The 13,502-nt window shown below is 42.5% G+C and overlaps 1 protein-coding gene and 2 non-coding genes across 4 annotated transcripts in view; all 3 read left to right on the top strand.

Annotated features, from left to right (window-relative positions):
- Nucleotides 1-4,709: 4,709 nt before the first annotated feature.
- Nucleotides 4,710-9,756, top strand: rl28 (60S ribosomal protein L28). Of its 2 annotated transcripts, none has more exon segments than NM_001165298.1 (5): nt 4,710-4,719; nt 5,536-5,626; nt 6,277-6,400; nt 6,664-6,782; nt 9,619-9,756. In NM_001165298.1, coding segments are annotated over 4 exon segments (414 nt in total). In that variant the 5' UTR covers nt 4,710-4,719; nt 5,536-5,545; the 3' UTR covers nt 9,709-9,756.
- A 3,121-nt stretch (nt 9,757-12,877) lies between these two features.
- LOC123724917 (U5 spliceosomal RNA) lies at nt 12,878-12,994 on the top strand. Its single transcript, XR_006757394.1, has one exon. It is a non-coding gene; the product is annotated as a U5 spliceosomal RNA (small nuclear RNA).
- Nucleotides 12,995-13,344: 350 nt separating this feature from the next.
- Nucleotides 13,345-13,502, top strand: part of LOC123724668 (U2 spliceosomal RNA) — a 191-nt gene continuing 33 nt past the window's right edge. The window contains exon 1 of the small nuclear RNA XR_006757209.1: nt 13,345-13,502. This exon is cut by the window's right edge and continues 33 nt beyond it. This is a non-coding gene — a small nuclear RNA (U2 spliceosomal RNA).

The raw sequence follows: 13,502 nt of genomic DNA, 5'->3' as shown, positions 1-13,502 counted from the left end.
ATGGCAAAACAGACTGTCGTAAAGATTTTGTGATGTCAGAGCAAAACACCCGACGCTGTCGTGTTCCTGAGTCATCTTTCAACTATTTCGTGAGTATGTTGTTGTCTGGTTCCTCTTGTGTAGAAAAATACCTCACAAGCCCCATGTTATGAAATAGGCGCAAGCTTTATATCCGCGGAAAGAGTGAATTGAGCTGCAGCCACTACACGAAACGGTAAATATAGCATAAACACGGGGAGCTATTCAAAATGTTGTTACTGTGTGACTAGGCAGCGTCAATCGACTTTTCAATGACCAGAAGGTAGCTTGTCTCTACCACCATAGCCGTGGGAAGTAGGGGTGCTGCAACACCCCCTGGAAAGTCTGAAATGTAATTTTTTTCTTTACAAAAGCAGTGCACTGTGCCGTTACAAGTCCTGTATTAGCGGACCGATTATAGCCAGTCTTGCTCAAGCAAAACAAATATGTAACCCCGATTTTTCTGCCTGACCGATGCTCAACCTGATTTGTGATAACAAAACTACATATTTTGCTCAAGTAGAGAGAATTAAATTGTGTTTTTGAAAAGCTGGGCCTGGCTGAGAATAGAACATTCAGTTTTCTGCCTGAGTGTGGCGCTGTTAATCCCGAAAATTGAGGTTATCATGTGACCAGAACAAAACGACATCGTTTACTCAGACACTTAATAAAAAATAAAAGGTTCTTCGGCTGTCCCCATAGAAGAACCCTTTTTGATTTCAGGTAGAACTATTTTGGGTTCCATGTAGAATCTTCTGTGGAAAGGTTTCTACCTAGAACCAAAAATGATTCTTCAAAGAGTTCTCCTGTGGGAACAGCAGAAGAACCATTTTAGGTTCTAGATAACACCTTTTTTTTCCTAAGTGTGTTGAGATTGAAATAAACTGTGTTTCTTTGATAAGATGGGCCTGGCATGAAAAATACATTTAAAGGGAAAGGATCAACAAACAGGCTGATTATCTTTCTGCATATCTCTTTATTTCCAACGCTGGCTGCCATGGTTAACACAAATGCAGGACCATGAATGCTACCTGAACTGACTCAGAAATGTAACATAAGTAGACCTACAGTATCACAGCGAGGTCAAACACTTGTGTTTTAGTCAGATTATCCAGTGCCCACAGCAACACTATTGATTATTCTCCACCCCCAGTGCATGTGGTGTACTATGCTCTTAGTCATGCTCTCACTAACTCCCAACTTTTTTCTGTCTCCCCTTCTGGATGGCCTGAGGCTCTATGACGACGACTGAGGACACCCTGGCCGTGCCTGGCCCAATCCCACCAGGCCCCCATCTAACTACCTGTTGCTGCCTCCACTGGTTCTTTCTCCCCCTCAAGTCACTGAAACCCGTCCCTGAGCCTGATTTAGCTTTGAGCCTCTTTGCAGATGTCTTCAATACTATGTCTTCAATACATAAAATGTATGTGTTATGGACTTACATCCCCTGCTGTATTGTGGATAAAGAGTTACCTGTCTAACAGAGCACAGAGTGGGTTCTTTAATGGAAGCCTCTCCAACACAATCCAGGTAGAATCAGGACATGCCACTGGCTTTGAGTAAAGCCAGTGTGTCTACACTGGCGGTATGTATACGGATGACTCAACACTATACACGTCAGCTACTACAGCAACTGAAATGACTGCAATGCTTAACAAAGAGCTGCAGTTAGTTTCAGGGTGGGTGGCAAGGAATAAATTTGCCCTAAATATTTCAAAAACTAAGAGCATTGTATTTGGGACAAATCATTCTCTAAACCTCAACTAAATCATGTAATATATAATGTGGCATTTGAGCAAGTTGAGGTGACTAAACTGCTTGGAGTAACCCTGGATTGAAAACTGTAATGGTCAAAACATATTGATACAACCTGAGTGGCGCAGCGGTCTAAGGCAGGTGTCACTACAGACCCTGGTTCGATCCCAGGCTGTATCACAACCGGCTGTGATCGGGAGTCCCATCGGGCGGCGTACAATTGGCCCAGCGTCGTCCGGGGTAGGCCTTCATTGTACATAAGAATTTGTTCTTAACTGACTTGCCTAGTTAAATAAAGGTAAAAAAAACAGGTGTAAAGCCATAACACATGTTTTTTCAGCAGCAGACTATGATCGATAATGTTAAAAGACGCACTGAAGTCTAACAAACAATCTTTTTATCACCAATTTCCCTCAGCCAATCATCAGTCATATTGATACAACAGTAGCTAAGATGGGGAGAAGTCTGTCTATAATAAGGCGCTGCTCTACCTTCTTAACAACACTATTAACAAGGCAGATCCTACAGGCTCTAGTTTTGTCGCACCTGGTCTACTGTTCAGTCGTGGGGTCAGGTACCGCCAAAAGGAACTTAGGAAAATTGCAATTGGCTCAGAACAGGACAGCACGGCTGGCCTTTGAATGTACACAGAGAGCTAATATTACTCTCTCCCTGGCTCAAAGTGGAGGAGAGATTGACTTCATCACTACTTGCATTTAAGACAAGTATTGACATGTTGAATACACAGAGCTGTCTGTCTAAACTGCTGGCACACAGCTCGGACACCTATGCAAACACCATAAGACATGTCACAAGAGGTCTTCCCTGTGGCTCAGTTGGTAGAGCATGGTGTGTGCAACACCAGGGTTGTGGGTTCGATTCCCACGGGGGGCCAGTACAATTTAAAAAAAAAAATATGCATGAAATGTATGCATTCACTACTGTAAGTCGCTCTGGATAAGAGCGTCTGCTAAATGACTAAAATGTAAAAAAAAAAAAAAATGTAAACAAGAGGTCTCTACACAGTCCCCAAGTCCAGAACAGACTATGGGAAGCGCACAGTACTACATAGAGCCGTGACTACATGGAACTCTATTCCACATCAAGTAACTGATGCATCAGTAAAATTTGATTTAAAAAACGGATAAAATAAACACCTTCAGGAATAGCGGGGACTCTGAAGCAACACAAACATAGACACATACATACACACAAACATGGATTTAGAACTGTAGATATGTGGTGGAGTAGGGGCCTGAGGGCACACATTGTCTTGTGTAATCTGTTAATGTATTGTAATCTTTTTAAAATTGTATAAACTGCCTTAATTTTGCTGGACCCCAGCAATAGTAGCTGTTTCCTTGGCAGATGTTTTCCCATTCGGATGTTTCCCACACAGATTTTTTCCCATTCTGTCGAACAAATAATGCCTTATTACCATCGCAAAATTGTAAACACATCGATGCCGGTGTGTGTACTTGTTTGCAGACTTTTTTTTGTACAACTTTGACAGTACTACTGATCATAGTGGTGGCGCTTGCAAATTCTATAATAGAATTGTGTTATTTGGCATGTCAAATAGTGTTATTTGTTGTGTATCTTTTTTGACACACAAAGACCCAAACAGCGTTCCATACTTTAGTCTCTCCCCTGTGGTTTCCAAGCTGTGCGCCAGAAGAGGAAAGAACTGATCCCAGCCATGAAAGCTGCCAGAGTGCTTGGGGACATTGCTTATGACAGGCTCATTGTCCACCCTCTGTCCCAGAAGCCTGGAAGGGATGAGAGAGTCAAGCCTATGGGTTTGTAGCATCAACCCTGCAGCACACACACACACACCAATTGATTAATGGACTGCTGAATGTATATCTTTTTTAATTTTGCTTTGTCTGCTCTTTTCAATATTATGTCTATCTCTGATAAGCTACCCAGGAAAGGGCTGAAAATAGCCCATATTAGTATATGTAGCCTTAGAAACAAGGTTCAGGAAATCAGTAACTTGCTAACATCAGATAACATTCTTATATTAGCCATTTCTGAGACTCACTAAGATAATTAATTTGATAATACACCAGTAGCAATACAAAGATATAACATTTATAGAAGAAACAGGAATGTTTATGGGGTGTTGCTGTATATATTCAGAGCCATATCCCTGTAATGCTTAGAGAAGCTCATATGTCAAGTGTTATTAAAGTGTTGTGGTTGCAGGTTCCCTTGGCACATCTAAAGCTTTTTCTTTTGTGGTGTTGCTATAGGCCACCAAGTGGTAACAGTCAGTATCTAAATAATATGTGTGAAATGCTTGATAGTGTATGTGACGTAAACAGAGCGGTCTACTTTCTTGGGGACCTGAATATTAACTGGGTTTCATCAAGCTGTCCGCTCAAGGGGAAGCTTCTTAAAAACACCAGTCTCAACGTGAAGTGACTAGAAACGATATAGGTCAAAACACACATCACAAGTGAGACAGCACTACATAAAGAGATACCTGATAGCAACGACTCTGGTTAGAAAACAGGGTTATGGCTAGAAGCAATCCTGCCTTTATCAGAATTTACTTTTCGTAGCAGATTGGGATAATTAGGCTTAGAAAAGGCTTAACTAAAATGCAAAAACAACTACTTTTAATGAAAGCTCGACCCATGTAGACATGACCGATAAACAGAGGCGCACAGTGATGACGTAAGAGACAAACTACACCGTTCTGTCAAAGTGTCCCTCCGACATACATTTAAATAAATAGTACATTGTAAAATTAAATATTAGATTTTATTCAAACAAAAATGATTTTATAAACGCATTTTTAGAAAATATTGCCGTTTGTCTGACTTCTGATTCATCTTCTGATTTTCTCTCAGAAAAAAAATGATTTCAACGTGCATGGATCTATCAAATACTCAATGTAATGCGGCTTCCGCCCTTTTCTATCCTCTTTTCCGCTGACAGGTAACGTGGTTGTTTGGTATTCTTGTAGTCGTATTAAAAAAAGTGGAACAATTTGACCTGTCTGCTATGTTTAGATTGGTAATTGTTTAAAAACGTACGTTTTTATTACATAGGTGTGATATTGATTGTAGCGATACTTTTTATATACATTTCTAATCTAACTACTTCAAATCGGTCAGCCTGCTGCTAGGCCGGCACTAAGTCAGTCTGCCATACTACGAGGTAAAGTTAGCTGGCGTGGTTGCTTGTCCTATACAAGAGCACGGGGCTTCAACGTGCGCCCGCATTTGTAATCTGGTGTAGCTAATGTTTGTCAACTATATATTTTTTGCATATTGTAAATCCCTTGAATCGAAAACAGTTGAAGGGCTTAACACGCCATCTTCAGTCTTCTTCAACTGGACCATATTCATGCAATTTAGGTACCTAACTTCCTATCCTAGTTATTTAGCTAATTTAATTAGAGGTGGCCAATTACTAGTTGGGTACATTTTTGCCAACTATAGGAACGTGACAAAACGATCCTGCCAAGTTGCTCTGTTTTATAGCCTGGCTTTTAGTTAACGTTAGCCAAACGAATAATTAACTTTTGCAAAATGTGCCTTTGATTCCCATGTTACTTGACTAACTTGTATTAAAGGTATTTTGGCAATGAGGCCGTTTATCTACTTCACTAGAGTCCGATAAACTCGTGGGTACAATTTGAATGTCTGTCCAGTATGGAGGAAGTGCGGTATTTTCGCGCGCCAATTTTAACTAGCCATGGCGCAATGACTGGGTATCTGCTATCCCTTTAACGCTTATTGTCTGCCCCAGGTTCGTCAACATGTCTTCTCATCTGCAGTGGATGGTCATTAGGAACTGCTCCAGCTTCCTCATCAAGAGGAATGGACAGACTTACAGCACCGTGAGTACAACTAACAGAGACGGCCAAGAATCAGTGGTCCTAGTAAATGTACCCCACATACCTGGTGGATCATGAACTTGGTCATGCATACAGTCAATGTTCTTTGAGTTTGTTGAAATGTTGAGAATTCGTCTATGGTCTGTTAATTCTTTATTCACATAACAAAGAGATGAATGTACACTGAACAAAAGGAGAAATGAACATACAATTCTGGCAACAGCTCTGGTGGACATTCCTGTAGTCAGCATGCCAATTGCATGCTCCCTCAACTAGAGACATCTGTGGTGTTGACAAAATAGCACATTTTAGTGTCCTTATTGTTCCCAGCACACGGTGCACTTGTGTAATAATCATGCTGTTTAATCAGCTTCTTGATATGCAACACCTGTCAGGTGGATGGATTATCTTGGCACAAGAGAAATGCTCACTAACAGGGATGTAAACAAATTTGTGCACAACATTTGATAAGTCTTTTTGTGCGGAACATTTGTGTTATTTCAGGTCATGATGCGTTAATATTTTGGTTCAGTGTACATATGGATTGACCATGCAGGGTCGTGCTGCAGGATTTGTCAATGCTGCGATTGAGGATTTAAGAAACAAGTTCAATGGGATTTGTTAGTCAAATGTAATTTGCATTTGTTTAACAGGAGCCCAACAACCTGAAGTCCAAGAACTCCTTCCGTTTCAACGGGCTGGTGCACAGGAAGACTGTTGGTGTTCAGCCTGCAGCTGATGGAAAGGGTGTTGTTGTCGTGCTGAAGAAGCGTGCAGGTAAACATGGTTCTCCATAATACCAACCAGGAAATGCAAGTACAGTTCCACCACATACCTGTTTATGGTGATTTTCAATACTTGTCATGATAATCCACCTCTGTGAATCACCTTAGTTGTCTTGCTGCGTCGTGTTGCTGTAAAGATATTGGTAGTTGTTGTACCTGTGAACCTGATCATGGCTGACATGTCATTGATTTAGGTCAAAGCGTACTCTGAGAATGTGAATTGAGGGGGTTTGGACTTGTATTATTACTCCTCAGGCCAGCGCAAGCCCGCCACTTCATATGAGAAGATCACCATCAACAAGAACTCGCGTGCCACTCTGAGCAGCCTGAGGCACATCATCCGCAAGAACAACTACAGGAAGGACCTGCGCATGGTGAGCACTCTGCTAAACCACTTGTTTTTCTACTGGTCTTCAATATTTGCTAGGGACCAACCGGGCTTTTCACAAAAGCCTGTAAACCCTGTTGGATTCAGGACCAGGATTGAACACTTCTGTAGTCCCACACAAGTTTGCATCTTAGATGATGATGGGCCAATTTTCCCTGACATGGATAAAGGGCTAGATTCTATCAAATACGTGCTAGCCGACATCTGCATAGCGGGTTGTTTTGGCAGTGTAGGAAGTGGAACTGTGTTAGTGGTCAAATCCACAAGCGGCTCCTTGCATTTCCTTATTGCGGACACTGCCATTGTATTTTCCATGAAACCACACCCAACTTTATCTGACATCCCGTGCATCCCATTCAAACACTCAAATGCGTGATGTTCAATCGTCTACACCTTGATTACACTGATTATACTCCCATCCAAATAAACATGCATTAGAATACACTTTCTTTCTTTGTTTTGAACTTCTAACACGTTAGGCATAATAAGGTAGTGGTTTGTGACACGAGCAGCTGCTCACCACAGACACCGCCAAAATATCCGCTATACATCGTTAACCCACGATGTCTGCCAACGTGGGTTAACGCTCAATCTGATTCAATTGAGGCCTGAGCCTTGTCCTGGACTAAAGTATGTCTAATGGAAGTTCTCCATTGAAAGTGCTTTTTTAGTCCAGCTCCGGCTTACACGGAACCCAAACTGGCTGCGCGTGTGCGACATCGTGCATAAATGTATTTTGTCCCCCCACACTAAACGCCATCATGACACGCAGGTTAACCTCTCTGGGCTAGGTGGGACGCTTGCTACTCAACAGCCAGTTGAATCCTGTGGCGCGTTATTCAAATCCTTAGATATGCTATTACTTCAATTTTTCTAAAATATGACTATTTTACAGCATTTTAAAGATAAGACTCTCGTTAATCTAACCACACTGTCCGATTTCAAAAAGGCTTTACAACGAAAGCAAAACATTAGATTATGTCAGCAGAGTACCCAGCCAGAAATAATCAGACACCCATTTTTCAAGCTAGCATATAATGTCACATAAACCCAAACCACAGCTAAATGTAGCACTAACCTTTGATCTTCATCAGATGACAACCCTAGGACATTATGTTACACAATACATGCATGTTTTGTTCAATCAAGTTCATATTTATATCAAAAACCAGCTTTTTACATTAGCATGTGACTAGCATTCCCACCGAACACTGCCGGTGAATTTACTAAATTACTCACGATAAACGTTCACAAAAAGCATAACAATTATTTTAAGAATTATAGATGCAGAACTCCTCTATGCACTCGATATGTCCGATTTTAAAATAGCTTTTCGGTGAAAGCACATTTTGCAATATTCTCAGTAGATAGCCCGGCATCACAGGGCTTGCTATTTAGACACCCAGCAGGTTTAGCAGCGGCGTTTTGTTCGTGCATTCTAGACACTATCCTAAAGGCTAAATAAGGGTGACGAGCATGGCGCAATTCGTGACAAAAGAATTCTAAATATTCATTACCGTTTTTCGAAGCATGTCAACCGCTGTTTAAAATCAATTTTTATGCCATTTTTCTCATAAAAAAGCGATAATATTCCGACCGGGAATCTGCGTTTAGATAAACAGACAAAGGAAAAGAAACCATTCGGTCGAAGCGGGCACGTGCCTAAGCCCATAGTACTGAGTGGCCACTTGCCAAAAGCGATAAAGTGTTTCAGCCAGAGCCTGCCTCGATATCGTTCAACGTTTTCCCGGGCTCTGAGACCCTATGGACGACGTAGGAAGTGTCACGTTATTGCACAGATCCTGAGTCTTCAATAAAAAGAGCCAAGATGAAACGCTACTTCTCAGACAGGCCACTTCCTGCTTGAAATCTTCTCAGGTTTTGGCCTGCCATAGGAGTTCTGTTATACTCACAGACACCATTCAAACAGTTTTAGAAACTTTAGGGTGTTTTCTATCCAAAGCCAATAATTATATGCATATTCTAGTTACTGGGTAGGAGTAGTAACCAGATTAAATCGGGTACGTTTTTTATCCAGCCGTGCAAATACTGCCCCCTATCCCCAACAGGTTAAAATATCAAAACAAACTCTGAACCAATTACATAAATTTGGGGACAGGTCGAAAAGCATTTATGGCAGTTTAGCTAGCTTGCACTTGCTAGCTAATTTGTCCTATTTAGCTTGCTGTTGCTAGCTAATTTGTCCTGGGATATAAACATTGAGTTGTTATTTTACCTGAAATGCACAAGGTCCTGTACTCCGACAATTAATGCACACACACAACGGTCAAGCGAATCGTTTCTAGTCACTTCTCCTCCCAGGCCTTTTCTTCTCTGGACTTTATATTGCGATTGGCAACTTTCATAAATTAGGTGCATTACCGCCACCGACCTCGTTCGTCTTTCAGTCACCCACCTGGTTATAACCAATGAGATGGCGGCACGTGGGTACCTGCTTCTGTAAACCAATGAGGAGATGGGAGAGGCAGGACTTGCAGCGTGATCTGCGTCACAAATAGAGCTGACTTCTATTTTAGCCCTTGGCAACGCAGACCCTAGTTGGCACACGCGAGCAGTATGAGTGCAATAATTGAATAATACAGATTTCTAAATTTATTTTGCAACGCACGCAACGCGAGCTGTGTAGTCAGGTTATTAGTGTACAGGAAACCGGCCCTGGCAGTGGACATGAATAAACCGATAGGGCTGAAGGTTGTATAATGGGTTTATGGTCTGACTTCTAGCAAGTAAAAGATGGATCCAACAATAACATCTTAAAGTTGAAAGAAGAGTCATTTGAGTGATGTCTTATGTTTTCCCAGGCTGCTCTGCGTCGTGCCAGCGCCATCCTGTTGAGCCAGAAGCGTGTGGTGGTGGTGAAGAGGCGTTCCAAGGCTGCCAAGACTGCATAAAGTTGCCGAGTTATGACAAATAAAAATAAATGTTGGGTTTGAAAAACACTACCTTGTCAGTCTTCAATCTTTGGGTCTTAAGAATAAAGTGCAATACCTCAAGTTGGCGTAAGTGGCTATAACACCACTGTATCATGTGTTTGATGGGTCCTAGGAACACTTATTTTCCATTTGATGGTATAAATGTTTTGTTTTTGGCAGACCTAATTTAAATGGTGCTATGCAACATCCCCTGTTTCTGATTCATTCAATCTAGTGATTTAAATCCACAGCCCAGTCCCTGGTTTCCCAATATCGATGGAACTTACGAGTGTTTTAACGATGCATCTTTCCTACAACGGCCGGATATGTCACATGCGCTTCCCCAAATGCCATGCATAGAGAACAGTCGCTTCGTGTGTCGATATCAGGGGTTGGAATACATTTTTAGAGAAACTGGAACGAAAGTGAACAGAGCAGTTATTTTAAAAGCATGGGAGTCGGTTGATAACTTTGTTCCGGGCAATTTTCTTGTCCAACGGAATTTTGCCCTCACTCTCTCAAACTAGTCTACCAGCTGAAAGTATTTGCCTGTGTGTGCTGGTAGGTAATGTGCTCTTCCCCCTCTGAAGCTTAGACTACTGTAGCCTGACATTTTTCATTAGAGAAGAATGGATTCCATTTTCAATGCTAGTTATGGATACTGTAGTTATCATGTTTCGCATTGGATTTATTAACTCTGCGCACACAAGCTTGTTAGCTAGCTCTGGGAAGTTCAAGGACATTAAAAGTTACTCCATAGAAGCCGCTCCTCCGTAGATTTGAACCGGTTGGCCTAATTCAGATAATGCATGTCATAAGATGACCAGCGCTTCAAGCCAACCCTCTTCCTGTCCCGCTCTCTTCCCACTTGCAAAATATCAGTCGTGTCTCGCACCCTATGCTTGGTTGTCCACTGTAGCTTGCCAGCTCCATAGCAAGCTGCTCTATCCACGCTGATTGCTGATGCAATTAAAAGGGTAATTCTCAACCCCAATTTCACCCTTTGCCCAACCCCTTCCAATTAAAAAAAAAAAAAAATTCAGCTGAGAAGTAAGAGAAAATTGCTCATAAATGTAGTTATCTGAGACCATACAAGTCCACTGGCACACTGATAATTGTCGCCTCTATTAGGTTTTGATGGGACAATGCATGTTAAGTGTTTAAAAAAAATTATCCCTCTATCTTTTCCTGAATGAAATTTGCCACCTCAGCTGAGAACTCCATTGCCTAAATGGTCACCAGATGGCGCCGCGATCGGTTTCGCTAGTTATCTTGCTAAACGTTTTTTAATATTAGGCACTTATTGAAATGACCAACAAATTCCACAAAGTTGTCAACACTTGAATCACAGAGATTCATTATGACCACTTCCTTCCGTTTGTATATTCGAGAAAGGTGTTGATTTGATTAAAACCATGAGGGAAATTTGACTAAATGCAACTGCTAGTAGCTACAACAATCAGTTCAGCTCCAGCCTCTAGCTGTAATTCAGGTAGCAGTGTCTAACAAAATCAAATGTTTTTGTCACACACATGGTTAGCAGATGTTAATGCGAGTGTAGCGAAATGCTTGTGCTTCTAGTTCCGACCATGCAGTAATATCTAACAAGTAATATAACCTAACAATTTCACAACTACCTTATACACACAAGTGTAAAGGAATGAATATGAATATGTACATAAATATATATGAATGAGTGATGGCCGAACGGCATAGGCAAGATGCAGTAGATGGTATAGAGTACAGTATATACATATGAGATGAGTAATGTAGGGTATGTAAGTATTATATAAAGTGGCTAGAGATAAATTGATTACATCAATTTTTCCATTATTAAAGTGGCTAGAGTTGAGTCAGTATGTTGGCAACAGCCATTAATTGTTAGTGATGGCTGTTGAACAGTCTGATGGCCATGAGATAGAAGCTGTTTTTCAGTCTCGGTCCCCGCTTTGATGCACCTGTTCTGACCTCACCTTCTGGATGATAGCGGGGTGAACAGGCAGTGGCTCGGGTGGTTGTTGTCCTTGATGATCTTTTTGGCCTTCCTGTGACATCGGATGGTGTACGTGTCCTGGAGGGCAGGTAGTTGTCACCCGGTGATGCGTTGTGCAGACCTCACTACACTCTGGAGAGCCTTACGGTTATGGGCGGAGCAGCTGCCGTACCAGGCGGTGATACAGCCCAACAGGATGCTCTCGATTGTGCATCTGTAAAAGTTTGAGTGTTTTTGGTGACAAGCCGAAATTCTTCAGCCTCCTGAGGTCCCCCGTTTTCCCGCCATAAAAAAAAACATTGGCCAGGAGTGTGTGTGTGTCTCTGTCTGTTTTTGACCCCCCCAAAAAAATACAATCACTTCACCAGGATTGTCTGTCTGTCTGTCTCTGTCTGTCTGTCTGTCTGTCTGTCTGTCTGTCTGTCTGTCTGTCTGTCTGTGACTTTTTACCCACAGCCCTCGCCATAAAAAAAATACATTGGCCAGGAGTGTGTGTGTGTGTGTGTGTGTGTGTTTTTGAGCCCCCCCCAAAAAATACAATCACTTCACCAGGATTGTTTGTGTGTGTGTGTGTGTGTGTGTGTGTGTGTGTGTGTGTGTGTGTGTGTGTGTTTTTTGAGCCCCCCAAAAAATACAATCACTTCACCAGGATTGTGTGTGTGTGTGTGTGTGTGTGTGTGTGTTTTGAGCCCCCCAAAAAATACAATCACTTCACCAGGATTGTTTGTGTGTGTGTGTGTGTGTGTGTGTGTGTGTGTGTGTGTGTTTTTTGAGCCCCCCAAAAAATACAATCACTTCACCAGGATTGTGTGTGTGTGTGTGTGTGTGTGTGTGTGTGTGTGTGTGTGTGTGTGTGTGTGTGTGTGTGTGTGTGTGTGTGTGTTTTTGAGCCCCCCCAAAAAATACAATCACTTCACCAGGATTGTGTGTGTGTGTGTTTTTGAGCCCCCCCAAAAATACAATCACTTCACCAGGATTGTCTGTCTGTCTGTCTGTCTGTCTGTCTGTCTGTCTGTCTGTCTGTCTGTCTGTCGCGCTTCTGACTTTTTACCCACAGCCCTCGAAAACTTGGAAGAGTGGGTTCGGGGACCACCCGCGGGGACCCGGCCTAGAGTGCACCGTGTGTGTCTCGGGCCCCGACCTCTGACTTCCATACGACTCTGGTTTCTCTTCATTACGCACAAGCCTTTCGCCTTTTACTAAAGACTTCCGTGGAGAGGAACACTTACGAGTTCAACGTATTTTTGGAAGGGCTTTGCTTCTGGCAGAGCCCGGTATCTTGTTTCAAGAGAAATTGACAGAGATGACGCCGAGACTTTTTGCTCAGGCGTTTGACTTGAAGCCGGCTGACCGACCGGCGTATTTTTTCCACTCAAAGTAGTCGCTCGGGCAATTGAGTTCAAGCCCGACGATGACTGGTGTATTTGCCGGGCATTGAACAAATAGTCGCACTAGGATTAAAGAGCTAGTGACCTAACGACGCATTAGCGACTTTTAAAAAAAAACACACCCGCCTGTCACCAGGGAAGCGTTGGGTGAGGAGGAGCCAACTTTTGCCAAACCGATGAGGTCTGCCGAGGCCCCCGGGGGCCCGGGCGGGTGCAGGGGTCAATTTGTGGGTTATCGCTTCTCGGCCTTTTGGCTCAGATCAAGTGTAGTATCTGTTCTTATCAGTTTAATATCTGATACGTCCCCCATCGGGGGACTACATATTAAATGGATTTTTCGAACAGGGAGTCGGAAATGGGGCTTGCTCCGTCCGCTCCACGCATCGACCCGG

Source organism: Salmo salar, chromosome ssa10 (genome assembly GCF_905237065.1).
Source record: "Salmo salar chromosome ssa10, Ssal_v3.1, whole genome shotgun sequence".
Taxonomy (NCBI): Eukaryota; Metazoa; Chordata; class Actinopteri; order Salmoniformes; family Salmonidae; genus Salmo; species Salmo salar.
Note: the sequence above shows the minus strand (reverse complement) of the source record. Positions and strands in the feature narration are given on the sequence as shown.

Coding starts and splice junctions, on each gene's coding strand:
- rl28 (XM_014123769.1), top strand. CDS start 5,026: ATGTTTGTCAACTATATATTTTTTGCATATTGTAAATCCCTTGAATCG. Junction 6,401..6,663: donor CGTGCTGAAGAAGCGTGCAG/GTAAACATGGTT, acceptor ATTACTCCTCAG/GCCAGCGCAAGCCCGCCACT. Junction 6,783..9,618: donor ACAGGAAGGACCTGCGCATG/GTGAGCACTCTG, acceptor ATGTTTTCCCAG/GCTGCTCTGCGTCGTGCCAG.